The sequence below is a fragment of the Acanthopagrus latus genome, chromosome 1 (genome assembly GCF_904848185.1).
Source record: "Acanthopagrus latus isolate v.2019 chromosome 1, fAcaLat1.1, whole genome shotgun sequence".
In the NCBI taxonomy this organism is placed as follows: Eukaryota; Metazoa; Chordata; class Actinopteri; order Spariformes; family Sparidae; genus Acanthopagrus; species Acanthopagrus latus.
In genome coordinates this window covers 18,374,095-18,395,128 of record NC_051039.1, presented here as the reverse complement: position 1 = coordinate 18,395,128, position 21,034 = coordinate 18,374,095, and the positions used below count along the sequence as shown (strand labels likewise).

The following is a 21,034-nucleotide window of genomic DNA, read 5'->3' as shown; positions in this document are numbered from 1 at the left end:
CACCGTACCAACAGACATCACAGAGATGAGCACACGCACGCAAACAGAGGCCGTGTTTACACCTGCACTGACATGTGTCTCGGGTGATCCAGCCACAAGTGGACAGCTCTAAATATGTCAGAGCACGCCTCGCATTACGATGGCTCTCCTCCAAAATGACCCCTTGTGACTGGGTCTCACTGTATATGCAAAATGGACGTCAAGATAATTTCTTCTGTCAGCAGTGACTGGTCCGGCGGAAATTAAAGGAGCAATGCGAAAGATATGGCCAGAATTTACATTTAAAACATCCCAAAAAATGAACTGGCATTATCAGCAGGGTGCGATCCCACAATGGTGTCGACGCTGTGTCAAAGACCTCTATGTGCTGTGTTACAGTGATGTCTACTGAAGTTAGCGTGCTAACCGGCTAGCCCTGGCCCGTCCTGTGATGTTATACCGCTTCGTACTGGCAAGAGACGATAGTGCCAGTTCCCATGTAGTTTCAGCTGGTATATGCAAGTTACAAGCATTATATGTAAAAAAAAAAAAAAAAATAGATAAACAAAATACTTTCACTTGTGTTCAGTGCAGTTTTAACTACAAAATCAGCCAGTTGTAACATGGATGGCCAGCAAAGCGCAGCTGTTGTCGGTTACTCTGGTAATGCTGCCCCATATGTTTTAGGGGCTACCTTTGACTAACAGTCATATTCTGCAAGTTACCCTTAAAATGAAATCGCCGCCTCTGGCGTCGTCAGGTTTCTGTCCGCAGACACATCTTTACTTTCCTTCCTACTCTTTGCTTATTGTATTTTCCGCCCCTCTTATTTTATCGGTAGCTTTGAGAAACTGTGCTGCCTCCGTCCTCTCACTTTTCATCTCTGGGACAGCCACAACCGCGTCGTCCTTCCTGACAAGGAGACTGAAAAACACTCACCGGGCTGCTGAAACATCCCCCTACTCCGCTCCACTCCACCCCTCTCCTCCCTTTTACTCCACCGCTCCCCCCTCTCCATCTGTCCCTCATCCCTCCATCCCCCGTCAGTGCTTCCTCCTAGAGATGAAGCTCATTAGTGGTCTGTCTCCGTCAGGTTAGTGGGGGGGCCTCCCTCCAGTGTTTATATTTAGATACCGGGATACTGCAGGTATGATGTGGTGATTTTTAATGAGGTGTGGAGCGAAACCTGGAGCCTGTCAGTCACACGCAGAGACGGACAGCGACGCAGAGGCAGAGGGAGCCCAGTGTAGTGTTAATGCACGTCGTTAGTTTTGTGTGTCTGACTCAAACTCACGACTCTTCCTCATAATCGAATCAGACAGTCTGGCTGTTTTTTGTTTTTTTTCTCCGAGTAACACCCGACAGGTTTCGGATAGCCTCCGTATGACTCATCCTGTGGTGTTAAGTGTACAGTATGTCTTTGGAGAACAGTTTCTTAGAGTAGTATTAGGCGCCGCAAATGGAGGACTGATGTGCCAGAGTTTGTTTACTTGTGCCCAAAATAGAAATTCTAAGTACATTATTAAAAACAACCGCAGTCAAATGAGAACCAGATGAAGTGGTTGCACTTGTTTCCGGTGCGCCAGTGAGAAACAACAGTTTGACCTGGGTGTCTTTTCTTGATATCAGTCCAGCGATCCGCCTGATCCTGAGTCGTGTCCTTGATGTTTTTCGCGCCGAGCGAAACTACTGAAAACGTCTTTGAAAAGGGAGTGCTTGACTTCAACGGTGCAGTTTAATCTGCATTTCATATAAATAGCCTGTCATGGCCCAACTGTGTGTTTTTAAATCTGACAACTGCAGTTGACCTTGAGCCTGTAACACTATTTATAACTGAAGTGATCGTGGTCCAGTGCAATTATATCATTCGTATGAGCGATGACGTGGCGGTGTCAAGAAAACAAAGATTTCTTGTTTTTCTTCCTCGCTCTTTCTCTGAACTCGTACTCGCACGCCCCAAAGGGCAACATCACATATTTCACTTAGAAATCACTGGTTTAGCCTCATTAATAAGCGAGAAAGTATGAAGAATGCATTGGACAAGAACAAAACACAGAGTTAGGCAGAGTTACTTTCTTGGTATCTGGTCAGATCTGTTTAAAGGAAAATTTCACCCAGAAATGAAAAATTCAGTTAATATTCGGTTTCATGGTCCACAAAACATTTCTGGAGCTTCACAATAAAACAGTGTTGCAGCATTCTCCTTAACAACTTACATAGATGGGGACTTTTTTAGTCAATTATCAACCAACTGTGACAGACAGTTGCTGATTAATGCTGAGTATTTGATGTTTTTGTTTGTCAGACATGGTAGTTTATTGCACATCTTTGAGTTTGAAGCTGTTTGTTGGATAAAAGAAGATGATATATGTTATATAATAATGATAAGCATTGTTTTCATGATTCTCAGACACCTTAAAGGCCAGAGGATAAATTGACTTGATAAATTAACTTAGAAAACAACACATTTTTTGGATAGCCTAATTTGCTGCGTGCGTCATCCAAAGTGTGAGTGCCCTCTGCTTCTTCACCTTTTGTTGCAAAAGCCTGATATCATGAAAAGTTCTCCGTCCAAAGAGAATTGTGAATGACTTTATTACATGATCTTGTCATAGCCAAATAATATCTGACAGATGCTTTTAAATGAGTCTGCATTAAGTGACGATAAGAGAGAGAAACGTCCCTGCTTTTCTCCCCATCCCTTTAATGAGCGCTCCGAGCTGAACCGACTCTCACTTCCAAATGATGAGTTCCTGTGTTCCATGTGATCACCACGGCCTCATTTTGTCAGGAAGGACATCAGTATTTAATGACTTTTGGAATCACCCAAAGTGACAGATTAATTAGGATGTCTCTCCTCTCCCCAGAGCATCGTGGCCAAGTACAGCTCGCAGTTTCGGGGAAACTCTCAGCACGACGCCCTCGAGTTCCTCCTCTGGCTTTTGGACAGTGTGCACGAAGACGCCAACTCCAGCCCAAACAAGAACAGCAGCAGCAAGACCAAAGCGAACGCCAAGGTGAGTCCATGTCGTTCATCAAGGATGAATTGGATCTATTTCTGTCTCACGCACAAACACACAGAAAACTGCTGGGTCTTTGTAAAACACATTGCTCAAAGAAAACTTATGGACGGATTGTTTTTTTTTTGCCTATGCTAATTTTCTCAGTGACTTGACAAGCTTGAATTATTTTACACCCTCACCAGAAGGACTAGGGGGATAAATTATAGCTTTTAATTAACAGAGATAATTTTATTGCATTACCCTTTATAGTGGAGTCATAAACAGCAGCGCTTCCAGGCTGATAACCCTCCCGAAAAAAAAGTCACCGGCAGTACTTGAACCATCTGGTGGTACTGGCTCAATTAGACAGCCAGCGTCTTAACAAAAACAAAGATTTTGCTGACCCACACGAGTTAGCGAGAACAGAGGCTTCCTCCGCCCGCCTCGCGTTGGAGCCAACTCAGTGCTGTCATCCCTGCCGCTCATTAAATGCGAGCACGTCACATACACGATTTGCCTGAATCCCCGAGCCGTCTCAGACGTCCCAGTCACCTCCAACATGTTCAGTTTTCTCTGTAGGATACATACAGATGAGCTCTATACAGTAAGAACGCAGGAACAAACATCATTGTTATAGTCTTTTTGAACCTTCCCAGTCAGTCTAGGCCTGGGCGATACACCAACAGCATATTGTTATTGTGTACAAGTGTTGTCTTTTCCTGTTTTTAAAGGCTGATTTTTTAATATAAAAATTGCATATATTTCTCAGCTCTGAAGGCCTTTTTTTGCACCAAGTCTGTTTTATTTTGTCCAAATTGCCACATGTTTAAAAGATCTTGATGTGATATGATATGTGTGTGTTGTGCCTAAGTGTCCCTAGCTTAGACATACAGCCAGCCACTGTTCAGGTAACCGGGAATATAGGCGGCCTTCTTGTTAATGTCTGGACAACTGACATCATGGGTGCAGTTGGGATAAATCTGCAGCTCCTTCATCAACAGGTTGAAGCTCGTGTCTTGTTTTCAGGATTGGATGGGCACAGTATTGTCGTTTTTCCTAAGGCAGTTAGACGACCACAAAATCACCTGTGCTGCTCGACGACTCCATTTCGTCTCATACTGTGAATTTCGGCAATCAACAGGACAATGAACGCATCACACAGTGTGCACGATTTCCGTTCACACGACGGGAAAAAAACCCCCAAAACATCCAGATATAACGGACTTGTGCAAAGGCCGTAAGTCATTCTCTTTTTCCAGAGTCAGTTTTGTGTCCATCTTTTCACTGGCAACAAAAATGTGCAGAAGTCTGCTGCTCCTCGTCAAGCTCGGTCTGGCCTCTTCACACTGCACGAAAACCCATCAAATTTCACATTAGTTTTTCTCGACAGCAGAGTGCCTGTGTGATACAACACAATAATGTTGCCCGTAACACTGAGACCATTGTTTAATCAGAGCAGTGCGTCAGTTTGAGATACAGTTGTATAATGTGCTCTCAGAATATCGTCGACCTTGTTATCTCAGATCAAATCAAATCAAGTTTATTGTCGCGTACACGATCGTACACAGTGCAGAGCTCACAGCACAAAACCCCCCGTCAAGTGGTTACAACAGCACAACGTTGTTCACGTAATCCTAGTCGAAGACACCGCTTCGTGTCCATGGTGGAGGAGAACCAGTGAACCCACAGTGGGAACCGGCTCTGTGATGAGTCAGCACCGCCGAGTGCCGTCACGCTCCTTCCGCTGGCAGTTTGAGCTTTGGTCTGAAATGAACCTTTGTGTGCGCCGACTCTTTTCCTGTGAGAGGTAAAAAGCGAAGCTGTTGAAGTGGCAGTCTGCCTCTCTCCGCGCCTCTGATGGGATGTTCACCTTGCAACCTTGCACCGGAGAGGAGCCAGGCGTGGACGCGATGCGCCGAGAGGCAATGAAGGGCGGACACGTTATAGCTGAACTGATGACTTTTCAACTCACATCTGCAGTGTAATACAATATGGTACTAAGTGTGTAATTACAACAGTAAATGCGGGATAACAAGACCCGCTCTGATGAACCTCTTGTGTTTAATTACGTTTCCTCTCTGTCATCCCATTGAGTTTGTTGTGCCTTCGCTCCGGGCCGCGCTGCCAGCTCACGACCTCCAGCCCCGTTAGTGAATGAACACTGTTATGAGCCCAACAGTCGTCGCGCTGCCACCCAATGCCCAGCTCCCCCTCTCTGACAGCAGCGCTAATAGAGGCAGCCTTTATGCCACATAAACAGCTTAGGGCTGCGGCTCTCATTAGGCTGCCAGTGAATCGTGCTATCATAAAGCCGGCTTTCCTCCGCCGCTGCCATGAGGCACAGAAGAGGAAAATCACTGGATTTCTCACACCAGGAGGGAACATGTCTGATTTTCTGAAAGGAAGTGCCCGTCCGCCTTCCTGTAAATTGATTCCATTCATGAAGCACAGCGCGCTCACGCTCGCGCCGCTGATGTAATGTGAAAACCTTGGAGCTTTGGAGATTACACGCTTGCTCGTGGGGTTAGAAAATAGGGTGACCTCATCTGTGTATGAAAACAGCTTGCGTGGCCAAAACACATACATATACACACACTTTAACTCAATGTCGTTGAATAGCGGGCTGAGATCACATTCATTACACACATCCTGGTCTACTTGAAGCTTTAACTAATTCTCTTATTTCTCTTTCTCTTATTTCTTCCCTTGTGATTAGCTCAGACTGTGAACATTAGGAGACAAAGAATAACGCTCGTTTTCAGGTTGACTATTTTCAGTCTCCTCTGATTGGTCAGCTCACACACGCCTGGACCCAGCACTGCTAGCCACAACAGAGCAGCTGTGTTAAATCAACTCTTACTTGCCAAACTAGCAGCTTTTCACAAATTATGCAAATATGTGATGTAGTGTGATGTCACAAAGTCATGGAATTAAAGGCTGGACTACTGACGAGGCATTTCAGGAGCAGTGTTCTCTGTGGGAGAGAAGAGCTTCTCTGTTGACCTTTTTGACTTTCAAGATCTTTTACATGCACAAGAACCGACATGAAACACTGAGCGGAAGGAAACAAAAAGTAACTTACGTCTCCTTTAAGTTTTATCGCCACAAATTAGCAATGGATACAAAAAAATCCCAGATACTGACTCTGCCTGGCCTCATATGACTCTGGTAGTCAGTTAATAAGGAGAGAAATAAGGCTATAGATCCTACCACAGAACCTTTACAAGTGAAAGTCCTGTAGCAGGGCGGACAGTAAGATGGAGTGGTGGCAGGGTTGAGCAGTAAAGGGCAGAGGAAGGCAGTAAAGTGACTTTGATTGCTGCGTCTATCACTGGAGCCTGGGAAACAGCCATCCAGGACGATACAGGTGATACACGCTGAGCTGACAGAAACTTAACAGTGTCAACATCGCCTCTGTCAATTTCACAGACATTTAGTGAATGGCACCTCTTCTTCACTCTTCTCCTGATCCATCCAGAGACCTCAGATTGTTTCTTGGCCCGTGTTTCTGTTTGGCCGCAAGCACTTTGTCACCCTGCTGGGGATTCTGTTGTTGTTCATTTTATTTTCCGAGGCGTCCCGTTCAGTTAACTTTTACAGCAACGTACATGCCGAGTACTCACAAGTTATGTAACCACCTCGGGAGAACGTCGCTTTACTTTGTAGTCCCTCGTTAACCTGTGCATTACCCATCTCTTTGTCACAGTTTTGACAGCCTCTTGATGTTTTGTGACATTTTTGTGACCTCATTATTATTCCCGTCATGAATTGTTCTCTTGTGAAGCGCTGAAATTCTCAAGGAACAACTGCAACGATTTCCTTTTATAATGAGTAGGCACCTAATATTCACGGTTGGTCGGTCTGCTCAAGCCTTTACCTAGATTTTCAGGGGAACATAAAAAATGTACGTCCTATACTGACATACGCATCTTTACCCCCCCAGAGGTATTGTCGAGTTGTGAGCATAGTTGTTAGTGTGGTTAGTATGAAAAGGTTTAACATTTTAAGTATCTCATGTTTTACTGCGCAGCACAGGTGTTACAGTTTTTATTATCAGTTAGAATGACCCTAAACATGATGAACCCTGTACGTGTGTTTAGTAAAACAACCGTTTTAACACAGTTTCAAAAAATGGTATGTTCTGACAGATATGGAACTCGAAACTACCTTCACATATTCATTTTTATTAACACTTCTATGGTGGAAATCAGTGCCGTATATAAGCAAATGGTATGATACATGGTATGATACTTGAAAATGTTCCATGAAGGTGCTGCAGTCATAAGATCTGTTGACCAATCCCCCACGAGCATAGCAGTTTAGGGAAAAGGTGGATGGATTTATTGACTTACTTAGATTCCCATTAGCTAGACTCAGAGAGACAAGTTGTCATTGAAGGTCTCCTCAGACTAATGCCTATGTAAATTGGACTAGCCATTGTGGCAAACCAGCTCTTCTCTTTATGCCACGTGTCACATTTGTCCAGCGTTTTACAAGTTAAAACGTTTTTCATATGTCTGCAATATATTCATTTTTCCATTAATTACATGTGGAGGCTGGTTGTGTGTACTCCACAGGCGCACCGCACAGTTTTTCCAAGGATACGCTTTTTCCTGGTGTTATTGGAACGCCGGCACCTGCAGCGATGAGGCTTTGTGTGCTTTAGGGCTAAACTGCTCTGACACAATGTAAACCCAAACCAAATAGATGTCAAAGAAAGCTAGAATTTATTGCAAAAGATGTGCGTGTGGACCTGATAAACTGGTGCATAAGTGTATCGTAAGCTAATGTATGATCTAGAACAGACCTATTCAGCTGGCAGCCCATTGGCCAAATGCTCATTTTTTTGCTGGGCTAAGTAGCTCATTCATTAGTGATGTCTGTTGGAAAGCATGTTGATACTCTTATTTCAGTAAACATTTTAACAAGGGCTGTTTAAGCAAAGCAAATGTGTGAGAACCTGGAAACAGACTGACAACCTGCATGCATTTTTTCAGCACATTTAGATACTTAGCTGTACAGGTCAACCTTGACGACTTTGTAGCAAAGTTTGTTTTTCGACTTGTATCTGTAGCTCACCTGCTGCACGAGCAGTGTGACCAGTCCTGCAGCTTCCACCAAGTGATTACATAACACAAGACTGAACACACACGAAGGCAGCTCAGTAATGTTAATCCTCCCTCCGACAGGACCTCACTAAACTCGCTTGGTTTCCTTCTCGCCTCGCTGGCACCACATCAGCAGCATTCCTTGCCAGCTAATACAAGACCACAGTGCAGTCACAGCTCTGTACACAGTCATCATCAATTTATTTTTTTTCATTTCTTTCCGCGATAGACGAGCAAGTGTGACCACAGTTATTCAAAATTTATGAGACAACGTTGTGCTTTTTGTTTGGCAAACACTGAAATGATCAGATGAACGCTGTCTTCAGTGGCTCACACGGTGACACACTTGCAGCTTTTGTTTTCCAGCAACTGTAAGAAAAGAGGGGGTAGCTTTCAGTGAGAGAGGCGTCTCTTGACTTGTTGCAGTGCAGAGTATTGCGGCGGCTGCCTATGAGCCATGGCACATGATTGCAGGACATCAAAGGTCAGAATCACACTCGAAACGGGTGCATAGCATTTTCCCCTCTCCTCGGCAGTTCTCACAATATCAGGAAGATTAAATAAGACATACGTACATTTTTCTGATGGGAAAAATGGCTCAAGTTGAGATGGTCAGACTATGTGTTATTAGATAGAGGTGTGCAACTCAGTGTTCACTGACGGGCACCAGGAGAATATTTTGCCCCCGGCCCTCCGTGAGGACGTTTGAGAGCGAGCACGTTTAAAAACTCATCCATCTTACCCTATGGACAGCAGTGGGACACGAGGCTTGCCGATGCAACACCAGTGCCAAAGCATTAGATATGCATTATTCCATTTTAAATGTCGATAGTGGTGGGGCCTTTCTTCCCCAGGAGAGACGACTGTGGAGGGAGCAGAGCGGAAAATCCCCTGGACCCAGAGCCAGCTGCACAGACTTTGAAATCGGGTCAGTGTATGCGGTAAAGCGAGAGAAGCTCTCTTATCGACAGGGACAGAAAAAAAGTGAGTTTGATAGCTCTCCATGCGATTTTGGCTCATGTTCTCCAGGGGCGGTGGTGAGATCAAATGTCCCTCAATGAGATGAATCAGTTGACAGGTAGGACGACAGGGAGAGGCTGACGGGTCCTTGATCTGATGTCTCCCATTTTCTGTGTCAGTCATCAGGACAGTAGGCTAATGCTCTGACTTCACATCCACCTCAGGAGTTTCAGTCGGAAACATCAGTGTGTTCCGCGTGGATATAAAGTTTACAATGTAGTGTGTGCCTCTGCTTCTCCTCGTGTGAAAAGATTTGTTGACAGGTTGTCCTCTGCAGTGAGCAGGGCTGTGAGAAATTGTTGAAGCAGAAAACCCTCTAAAATAACTCTAAAATTGTTTCAAGTGAGTAACTGCTGTTGCAGAATGACCATAACACACTGTGGTGAAGATGAAATGCAAATGTTCTATTAATATTTTAGGTTTAATAAGTAATTCAATAAGTTATTTTTTCCCTAGAGAGTAAAGCTGTTTGGAGATTCAAGCCGTTGTTAATATTTTACATGTAAGTCAGAGCACTTATCAGACTTTAAAGGCAGCTCAGAACTCACTCCAGTTGACTTGAAAGCAAACTTCATTTTATGGATGCTACAGAGTAAATGATTAGTAAAATGAATATTTAACTGATCACTCACTGATGCTTGGATCAGACTACACAATGACTTTTCTAGTTGTGTCACGTTTGGACATTATGATCATAGATTCATAAATACATTCATAAATTGCTGTGACCAATCACAGCTTGCCTTCTTGTATGACTTACATTATGACTACCACGATGACCGACTTCATGATGATGCGTTCATGTGCATCATGTCGGAAGCTGCTTTGCATTTGAGTGACAGCGAAAAGCAAGGAAACCAAGCAATTAGCTCGGTTGCTAACGGGATAATAAGTTCAGTGAAATGACATTTTTAAACCATTGACATTGAAAAACGGGCAAATTGTTGAGACTGCACACTTTCACGCCTGGCACCCGATGCCTGTAAAGTCCAGCCATCACCAGACTGTTATCACGTGTCCTGTCTTTGAGTCACGTCCAGGTGATGCTGCTCTGTTGTGAAGCCTTCAGTCACTGCCCCGTCACCCACACCCTTCACTGCTCAGCTCCCGCCTCTCCTCCGGCTCTCTCCTCACACAGGTTACTTCAAAGCAGCGTAACCCCCTGCCGCTGCCACCACCCCGCGCCCGGTCGGCAGCCCGATTTTAACTGCAAGTGACATTTCTGAGATGCCACAAATTCCTCCTGACAGAGAGGCAGAGCAATAGGGTTACTGTTGCAGGAAATGGGCGGAAAATATTTGATGTCGGGAAAAAAAAAAGAGACCTCGCAGCATATGTTGTCGCTGTAATGGTGCCTGATGGCCTTCACAACAGCGATGCTCCTTTCAGCGCTTATTACGCCGCGAACACGTGTAAGTAAGCTTTCAGAAGTGATTCAGAGAGTTTCCATATTTTATCCGTGTGAAACAGTCTGGACAGAGTGGACGGGGTCAGCTAATCCCCTCTGTGCTATCCTACCCTGCTAATAGGATTTACAGGGGGGGGTGGGGTGGGGGACTTTTGATAGAAACCTTTTTGAAATATTTCTCAACATATATTTCTGCCATCTCTTTCTTTCCACGGCTTCATCCATAATTCACTTAGGCCGCTCAAGTGTCTTTTTTAAGCCCTATTCCTGACGTAATGCCTCGATCTATCAGCCGGTGAGGGTTGAATGACTGAGTAGGCCTTCTCATCCCCTTGTCACTCCCCTTCTCCTGCAGCTCCGTCAGACATGAGACTTTGGTTACTTCTTTGGGGATTGTTCCACTGATTTATGTATTGCCATGAAACAGTGTTGTTGACTTTGCATTTTCCTTTGTCCCGTGAATGAAGTTGCTCGGCTCCGACAGCTCTTTGGTACTCCTTTGTGTCACCTCTGAATGGGATGCCATCTACACGCTTGCCTATATGTTGGGCGCTTGTGACACAAGCTCCTGCTCGCTTGCAAACTTGGAAATTCAGACGCCGCTGCCACGTTGATTTACATCCAAACTCCTCTCCGACACATTGTCTTTCCTCAGCAGAAAATAAACTGAAGCAGTTCAAAGAAAGAGACAAAGGTGAGACATTAAAGTACCCGAGATTACGAGGAAGGGAGAAAGGACGGATGGCTGTCTTTCAGTTTGCTCCTGGACTGAAGGCTTCACTACAGTGCACAGAGGGAGAAACACGGATGTTTTCCTGTTTTTCATTGTGTCTCATTTTAGAAACACTGGTTACAGTACAATATGAGAGCAGGGAGGGGGAGACCAGAAAGGAAGCAAGGAAGGAAGAATGGCCAGGGGATATTACTAAGTTCATTTTTAGGGTAGTAATGGTGGGAGTGTTTTTCTATGAGGGGTTGTTCAGAGATGAGAAGACAGATCCTGCGGAGACAGAAAAGCCAGAGAAGTCTGTATTTGAGTTTTTCTGAGAGCTCTTTGTGTGTGTCACCAATCACACTTCCGAAATGGGTGTTTTCTGAAGTGTCAGGGAGCCACAATTGTAACTTGGCATTTCTTCTGTTTCTCACGGCCATACTACAGCACAAGATCAGTGTTGGCAGGAGAAACAAGCCTGGAAACATTCAGAATCAATTACAGCCCTGTCAAGAAAGTTTTGACTGATCACCTTGTTGACTACTACATGAGCACTCCAGTAATGTAGCCTTGAATTCCTCTGCATGGATCAAGCGAGCAATTTCAGTGTCCCACCATGTTAGCGATGCTCGTGCGGTGGCGTGTTACAGCGTGGATAGTTGGGTTGACAGCATCCAGTTACAGGTATCTTACAGGGATGACAATGTGAGTGTTATCCAGAGATTTTACATTATACACTGGTCACAACAATAGCCTGCCTAGATGGACCAGTAACATTTTTTTTTTTCCAAATTTGAAATTAGCTGCTACCGTTGGAGCAAAGAGCTTGCATTCAATCATCTGCAGATATAATAGAGGAATGCCACTGCAGTGTGGCACCTTGTGTATTGCAGATTTATGTTTAACATTTACCATGGAGAGAAAAAAAAAACACAAATTGAAAAGAGTCGATGCGGCAGACCCAAAAAAAAACTCTTTCTTTTAATTCACTCTTTCTTCTGGTGTGGTCAGAGATTCAGTCTTGTTTTAGCCTGGAGCTGCAAACCTCCAGTGACTTCAGTTAAGGAAATTTCACACAGCTCAGTCTGGAGCCCCCAAAAACCTTTTTTCTAAAACGCTGGTACAACTTTTTGTGGATATGCAGAAGTACACCTAAGACCTGTAAACAGAGTTTGAAGTGTAAAATCGGTTGCGTTTCTAACAAATCAGCAACTAGGCGAAAAACTACCAGCAACTGTTGTAGATTCAAACTAAGCCTGTGTGTGCGGCTGCCTTATAGCTAACAGAAATGGGTCTTGGTGGACAGTTCCATGATTAAAAACTTGGAAGCAAACAGCAGTAATATTCCAGTAAATGCTGTGCTCATCCAGTCATGACAGACCTGTCAATCATTTAATTCACCAGCCTGTCGAAATGACATTTACTTAATGCTAATTAATCCACAGTCTTTCCAACGTACATCAATTTATACAAAAGTGGTGAGATGTTGTTTTCAGACTATTCTGCCAGAAGAATCTCAGCCTCCTCCTTCATAAGACCAGTCTGATTCTGACTGTTAAAGCAATTGAATTAAACCACAACACAACTGGAAAAAAAACACCTTTCTAGTAAGAGTTGTGCTGACCTTCATGTGAACGACTGCCAGAAATTTGGATAGACCTGTTTGGCCCACAGTAGAGCTCAGAAATGATGCATGACTGTGCGGAGAAGTAACGCTGAGTGATCTGCGGGGACCCTCCACCCAACTGTAGAGCAGCCCTGCAGGGAAGTGCTGTGACTGAAATGCCATGCTGCAGGAGGTTATGAAAAATTAAACACGTCCTCTCCGGGGGGGCAAAACAGTTTTACGTAGAGGAGATCCATAAGTGGCAGCAACATTAGCCCGGCGATTGATTCATGCTCAGGAGATGGCAGCGGGCACATCCTCCCGATCGCTTCCTGACCTCTGCTCTTCCTCCTCGTCCTCCTGCCGTCCTTTCTATGTGAGTGTGTGTGTGTGTGTGTGTGTGTGTGTGTGTGTGTGTGTGTGTGTGTGTGTGTGTGTGCGCACGTTGTCATGTGTGACAGCAGACGGGAGAGTTTTCGGGATGAGCTTTTAAAACTCTCTCTTGCATGTTTGACAAGAGCAGACAGAAATGCCCTCGCTTGCTCTCTTGTTTCTCGCTCATTTCTTTTTTTCTTAGCTCCCCATCTCACCAAGCTGTGCTCCCCCTTTTAGATCAGAAATGTGTGTTTTTTATTCTCTCCATTTCTCTGTACTTAGCTCCAGTACAATTCTACACACACACACGCACACACACACACAAACACTCACGAGGAAGCAGCCAGCTGAAGTACAGTAACTCAAGGTGGGCATCATAGACGCTGCCACCAACATGCAGGTGGAGATTCAATGTAAAAGGCTTTTAATGGATCTACTACGTGAATGAAATATTCATGACATTTCCAAAGAAACATTTAATTAAATACATTAATGTTTCAAAGGATGTCCTTCCTTAAATAGTTCAAGAACATCTGAAAGATAAACTTCTGTCTATACCAAGTGAGAGAGAGAGAAAGAGAGAGGGAGAGAGGGAGAGAGAGAGAGAGAGAGAAGGGGGGATGAAAGTGAAAGTTAGACTGAGAGGAAAGTGGAGAGAGAGAGTGGAGGGGAGTTTTCAGAGAAGGTCTTCTAATGAAGATTAGGGTGAACCGAGGACTATGGGAAGTTAATGGAAGTCAGACGTGTACTATAAATGCTGCAGAACTTGGCTCTCACATTCTGAGCATAAAAGAGCAGCCTCTTCAGAAAGAGGTCTGCGCAAATGTTCAATTTAATGTCTCTTACTGAACGAGGTGAGCGGGAAATTCCAGGTCTCACGGATGAAAAAGTGCTTTTTTTGACGGTACGTGTGTCAAGAATTCACTCGCCATTTCTTACATTCGCACCTGCTAATAATACTGTTTAATTATAACATTTTGGTTATTGGCTAAAAGAAACACGAACAAGACACAGTGGAGCCTGTGTGAAAATCTACACCATACATGATACTCTATACACTATACGTGATGAGTAAAATTTCACCTGTCCCAGTTTTGGTGCCCCACAGAAGAAGCAGCCCGCATTCTTCTCTGTGTTGTTATAATCTCTGCTGGTGGTTGAATTCACACAACAGGTGGCAAGATAAGGTGCTGAGGATCAGATGAATTATAAGAAATGATCTCAGTGGATTCAGGTATGAGATCTGACGTGTGGCTTCTGCATTATTTAAAGTGAAAATAAAGACACACCTTGTGGCTATTAGTCGCTCACATTGTCACCTCCAAGGAATTCTGACAGGCAGTTGAGGAAATAACCAATCTGCCGTAAATCCTCAGAGGGGTTTTTCACACTCATTATAATCTGTGTGATCCGCTTTCAGAACTGGTCCTGCTAGTGAGAGCTGGGAGTAGATGTGACCGTGCTTTTTGTTGGTCTTGTTCAAGTAAACATGGTCCTTCCTGCAGGTGCATTGTTCAGCGTGGCTTCCGACACACCCTGTAGAAGCTTTTCTTCCTTATATGGTCGTGTCTTCCTGGGGCCCGCGGGCCTGGAGTACACTTTAGGTATCTGCGATGCGGTCTGACCTGTTCCTGTCACCTGTGCTCCATTGTTCATCACTGAATGGTCTGTCCTGAAATGAAACTATTTTTTTTTTATCTCACTCAAGTCATTTAGTTTCATATTTAGTCACACTATTCACTGAACAATGATTGAAAATAAAAATATGTGTAAAAAGGTTGGTGGCAAAGAGGAACAGACGGGGTTGTGTTTTGTTTGCATTCTGATTTGAGTGTTAGATTAATCAGCTTGTTATTTGCAGTGTGACACTTTAGATTGCGGTTGACTGTGCGTGGGTGGTTTTAGTGAGGCTTAAGTGTTGATATGCCAGTGTGGCAGATTTCGCAGAAGAAGATAAAGGGTTTAAAAAATGAAAAAGACCTTGTGCAGGCTCAAAGCAGAAGCCCATTAACGGTAAAGCAGCATTATTACTTACTCAAATGTTGCATGCAGGGCAACGGTATACAAAACACTCTTTTGATGCACAATTCACAGTATTTCACAGTGGTTATTTCAAGAAGAAATGTTTAAAGCTTTAAAGCTCCAATGTGTAGGATCTAGTGGCAGGGTTGCAAACAACACGCCTTACCCTTCCCTACGGAAGCCAAAGGCTGTCTTTAGATTCAGTGTTACTGTATGCTTTTCTTGTTGGGGCTACTGTGGAAACATGGCGGTGCAACATGGTGGAAGAGGACCCGCTCCTTCTGTAGATTTAAAGGGCTCATTCTAAGGCAGTGAAAACACAATGATTCTTAAACCCTAATGAAAACATTCCATGTTTCTGCCCCTAAATCTACCCTCAGTCTGGACCTTTAATCATGTGCGAAAGATGGAAAGAGAGAGGGGATGGAAGATTTCCTTTGCATTCCTTGTTAATTTCTTTCTTTTCTTTTTTTTGATAATTGAAGTTTGTAACAGACAGTATTGTTGTTAAGCAGCAAGATATTCAAAGGTCCATGGTAAATATACGTACTTATGTCAAAAACGATACTTCAGCAGCCACAGCGGTACAACCAGATCATTACAGTTTCCCAGCGATGCAACAAGTAAAAGCAAATTTCCCCATAACCTCTTAAAGGTCTCACCTCCATCATTGATATGATTTCTAAAAAAGATTTCATCCGTTTTTTAAATCAGGAAGGGATGTACTTTTCCAGAGTCTGAGGATCAGTCAGGCAAAGTCATATTTTGATACATTCGGCAATTCTGTTTGGTCCCCCAGCGTCGTCCCTTGGATTTAGGTAGAAAATGGGTAAAGGAGTTAACATCCCCAGATTGGATGTGAAAGCGCTCCTGTTTCTGTCTGGCATTTCCAACGTGAATTAGTGGCCGACCAGCCCATCCTGTGGAGCTTAGATTGAGCCTCCATATATATTGAGGGAAACGTGCAATTTTATCAGTTAATTACTCTCTGTATCATAATGATATGATATTTGGCATTTGTCTTAAGTGCATGTGTACTAGTTCCACAGTTCTTTTCTTTAAAAATCAATTAAAAATGAAATAGCATTTACTCGTCATATCAGGATATAAAAAATATTGGCAAATGAAATATTCTTACCAAAGTTTTTAGTCATATTTTTAGCCCTGGTATTAAGAATACCAGGTCACAACAGTAATGGTCTTGATGACCTGATTCCTCCTCCAAGGTGTGTCGTGAAATGCAAGAATTTTTGGTCTATTATAACATCTCACAAGGAGTTTATGAGGACACTAACCAGTCTTACCAGTAATCACATTTCAGTCTTTTGGTTTGACACCGCTTCCTGTCTTTCCGAGAAGATTATCGGCGCTGCTCGTCTTCCTGTTTGGATCACAGGCTCTGGCCCTGGCACTTCTCAAACCTCAACTCTAGCGCCCATCCACTTTAGTCGCTGATTAATTCTCTTCCGTTCATTGCGATTAGTCGTGTCCGTTAGTTTATTTCTCCAAGTCAATATTTGCTTGTGAATAAATGCTTTCAGTGTGCAGATGAGGGACACAGAGGGAGAGAGAGAGAGAGAGATGACTCTCTCTCTCTTTCTCTGCCAAGCCAGATTTGGCTGTCAGAGGTCTGCCAGGGGCTCTTGTCTGAGGCTGCTTAGTTTCTGCTCTGCCTTTGTTTTGGCCCGGCTGGCATCTCCATAGTAACAGCCAGAGAGCGGCGGGTCTGGCTGCACTCGCCACTGCATGAAATGGAGTGGGTACATGCTGTGCTCTTCAGATAGAGACAGGCCCAAGATCAGTGAAAAGGTACAGTGAAGTTATTTCTCTTGGGTCAACTAGTGCAGAAAAGAAATAGCAGTGAATAAAATGTGATGATTTTGTCAAAAGGAAGCACAGGCGAGAGTCTTTTATGGTTTGGGAAAATGATAGTGGAGGCGGGGTTGTGATGACTGTGAGAGTGCAGAGGAAAGCAGAGGATGAGAGGTCGAGGGGGGGGGGGGAGGGGGAGGGGGCGGTAGTTAAAAATGCCTGTGGTTTCCAACGTTATCTCCCAGACTGCCTTGTTACCGTAAGCCAGCTTTGAATAGGCCGAATTAGCGGCAGCCGTCCGGAGCTGAAAGAATAGGGGCGAGTCAGCCGCTTTTACTGCACGGACAGCGATTCTTTCATTCCTCCCCTTCTCTGGACAGACCGTGTGCCTCTCTGAGTCGGCCTCGAATACTCTCTCTCGTTTCTTCCTCACGCTTGTTGCCTTTCCTCCGTTGTAAAAAGGTTTGAACCAAGATACAGAGAGCTGCACTGCTGCCTGACTTCCGTGTTCGGTGCGAGACCTTCCAATTTATTTCAGTTTATTCTGTGGAAGTACTATGGACTAGAGAACAACCAGAGGAAGGTCAATCATGACATTAGATGTTCACATCGTCCCACCCTTAGAGCCTGACAAGTTGAGACAGAATGTTCCACCATGCAGAGGATAAACCCCTTAGACGTAGTGAAGCAACAACAACCTTTCCTCTGGTATTTTATGTCCATTAGCATACCGGAATACAACCGTGTGTTTTAATGCTGTTAACTAATTTAATTAATGTGGGTGGCTGCACATGTTTTCTTAGCATCCTTCCCGTCTCACTGCAGTCTTTGAAGTCTCATCTGATCTCAGTACAGTGTTTCCTCCTCGATTCTCACGTTTCTGTCGTCGTTACGGATCCATGCCTCGTTCATGTCTCCAGTCGCTTCTCGTTGACCTCGTTCAACCCCTGCCGTCCTGCCTCCACACACTGCTTACAGTATTTGAGAAAAAGATGATAGGCTTTTACCACAGCTTGGTTTCCCTTTCGAAGCCGTTTAATTAGAAAGTGAGCTGAAATGAACAAATCTCCAGGTGTGTGACACGCACATGCTCGCTTCTAGTAGAACCTGTCCCGAACAGATATGACTGGTGTTCTGATGCTCTGGTGGGGGGTGGGGGGAGAGTGCATGGATCTGGCTGCCTTCCTCAAGCAGCCAACAGCTATGTCAACATTGGCTCGACTAATTCGCACGCTCAGTGGGAGACGTCATCTCTTCCTGCAGGAGGCCGAAAACATCAAGCTGATACCAGCAGCGTAAAGTGTGGGCTACTTCAGCATGAAACACACTCCATACACAAACAGACACCAAAGGACAAACAAGCTTAATAAGACAGGCAGAGCTGAGAAAAGAGGCTTTTTGCACAGTCCTGTTAGTTAATTATGCAATTATTCAAATGGGCTCGCGGCTGTTTATTTGAAATGAACATTTCATTTTAATGCTGCTGGGTGACATTGTGACATCATAGATCATTCACACGCCGGCCCTTTCCCTCACGCTCAGGTTGACAAGCTTGAATGCTGGGATATTGTAATGCTGCTGTGTTCCAGGTCCATCTTGTACAAAGATGGTGATCTGACAAGTTGTTGTCATTTTAAAGCTTCCCAATTAATCAGCAACTGAAAAGATGAAAAATAGAGGCACATGTGGGTGTTTGATAACTCGTTAGCATTCAGCAACTTCCTAGCTAACATTAGCATTTGATTACGCACTGTGTGTGTAACTTCCTGGTTCAGACAAATGTGCAAAATGTGTGTTGATGTTTCTGGATTATTTTCATGCCTTGCTAAGACGAATCGCATCAAACCAGCATCGTATCCAACAGTGACATTATCTAGAATGTGGCTGAATGCTAATGTTAGCTGTTGTCTAGCTAATCAGTGATCAGACGCTGTGGTTTTACTCTGAAATAAGTAAGTAGTAGAACGCACTATTATCAGCTAGCGGGCTATGTTGCTTTACCTTGAAATGGAGCTTTTTCAGTCGCTGATCAACCCGGAACACAGTGAAATAATGTTATCCCTGCAATTTTTACCTCCCATCCCGAGTGTGGCATCAAAAGAAAATGGCCACCCTGTGAATATGGTCTGTTCAAAGTCATCATTCTGGAATGATCAGCTTTGTCATACAGCAGGAATATTGAGATGAAACTGTTGAAACCAATGAACCCTGACACTCGACTAGTATTACCTTGGGGCCTCTAGTAATTTATAATTATTGCAGAGGACTTATCACAATTTTTATCTGGTCTGAGTCTGCCATGTCTATAATTTGTAAAGTAAATACTCAGATGCATATTACCAACCTGCCTCTGCCTGTGGGTATAGTCATGCTGAACCACGTTGGTTTAGAAGAGACAGAAATGTGCCCCCATAGGTGCTGCATCCTCAGAACTACACATAGTCACTGCTGCGCTTGACTCAGCTCAGGACTCCCAGGTTTTCATCATCACAACTTCTCCAGACTGAATGTAATTTCCAGCAGGGGTATGGCTGCGTGAGATTACATCTGGTAGCATCACGTCTGGTGGCTCTGGCTGAATTTGGCACTGCAGGATGTTTTTGCCTCACGGTGCTGAAAACGCAGTTTGTGTGAAAAACCATGGCAACATCTCAAAATTCATTCCTCTCCCCTTCAAGTTTCTTTCATGCTCTGCTGTCACAGTTTCGCTTTGTTTCGTGACCACAAGCCGAAAAACCATTTAATCTGAGTTTTCTTTTGAGCAAGAAAAAAAAGGCGCAATTCAGAGCCCGCCTGAATCCACATCTGGAGCTGCGTGCCCGTGTGTATGAGAGAGCAAGTGAAGGAGTGAGGGAGCAGCAGCGTGCAGGTGTGTGTGAGTTAATATATGTTAGTGTGTGTGTGTGTGTGTGTGTCTGACTCAGAGCAGTTGCTGGCGGCGGAGGTGGACGTGTTAAGCCCCTTGAGTCAGCCAGTTGATTAGAAATGTGCTTTGAGACGATAACTGAATCAGCGTCTTTTCCTCAGCTGCCATTTATATTTGCCACATTATTTTTAGATTCAGTCAAATTTTTTATTTTTTTTTTTTCTCCTCGAGTACAGCTCAGGTCACTCTGCACACTGACACAGTAGCCTTATTGAAAAAAATGTACATTTTGCAGAAGTGCCTTTGGGTCGCTCCGGCTGCGGTGTAGAAGCTGCTGCTCTCCAGATGCCAGCCGACATTAACTACGTGAAAGTTGTTCAGCGTTTAAAAAAAAAAAAAAAAGTTAATTCGTTGGACACCAAGAGTGAAAACGACAATGCTCTTTAGCTGCTGCGGCTTCAGAGGAGGCCTACAGGGCAGAGTCTCTCTCTGGAGTTATGAAACCTTTACCTGCTGTCATCTTGAAACGTGACTGTAATATCTTTGTAGTTTCCTTCGTCTCAGAAGAAGAGTTAGCTAGTACAGTTAGCTTGGATTTGTGGTGGTTATGATGATTCAGGAAGCGATCAGTCCAACAACATGAAGGACCTCTGTACTGTAGAAAATATGCAAATACTTAAAATTGGTTCCACAAGAAAGAAAACAAGCTGAGATATTCCTTTTCGCCCCCACCTACAACAGCCAGAATGTTCTGCGCCACACTGGACCAGCGAAAACTCTCTCTGATGGGTGACATACTGTGAGTCGGGCTGGAAGCAGTACGGCGGCCAGCTGGTACCAAGCAATATTCTCTTGCAGCTGAGCAGTACGCTGAAATATGGTTTTGAAAACCCGGCGAAGACAGTTTGATCATAAATTTGCGAGCCTCTAACTCGATCTGAGACAGAAAGGGACGGCTCTTTCTCTTGATCCGACCATACTCTATACTAATCTGCAGCAGATTTTTGGCGGCGAAACAGCGGGGGGGCTCTGGCTGCAGGCAAAACTGGAGAGACGTTTGTTGTTGTTCATTTCCATATTGTGGTGATACAAAGCTGATTGAAAGTTAGCAAATTCTCTGAATT

The 21,034-nt window shown here is 44.2% G+C and overlaps 2 protein-coding genes across 3 annotated transcripts in view; both read left to right on the top strand.

Moving 5' to 3' along the window:
- LOC119026695 overlaps window positions 1-21,034 on the top strand; it is a 1,024,654-nt gene that overhangs the window by 817,062 nt on the left and 186,558 nt on the right. The gene's annotated exons all lie outside the window — the stretch shown is intronic.
- The window catches only part of usp43a (ubiquitin specific peptidase 43a), a 116,591-nt gene that overhangs the window by 10,104 nt on the left and 85,453 nt on the right, over window positions 1-21,034 (top strand). The window contains exon 2 of the mRNA XM_037110843.1: window positions 2,847-2,996. Within this exon, the coding sequence (XP_036966738.1) occupies window positions 2,847-2,996 (150 nt within the window). The remainder of the gene's footprint in view (window positions 1-2,846; window positions 2,997-21,034) is intronic.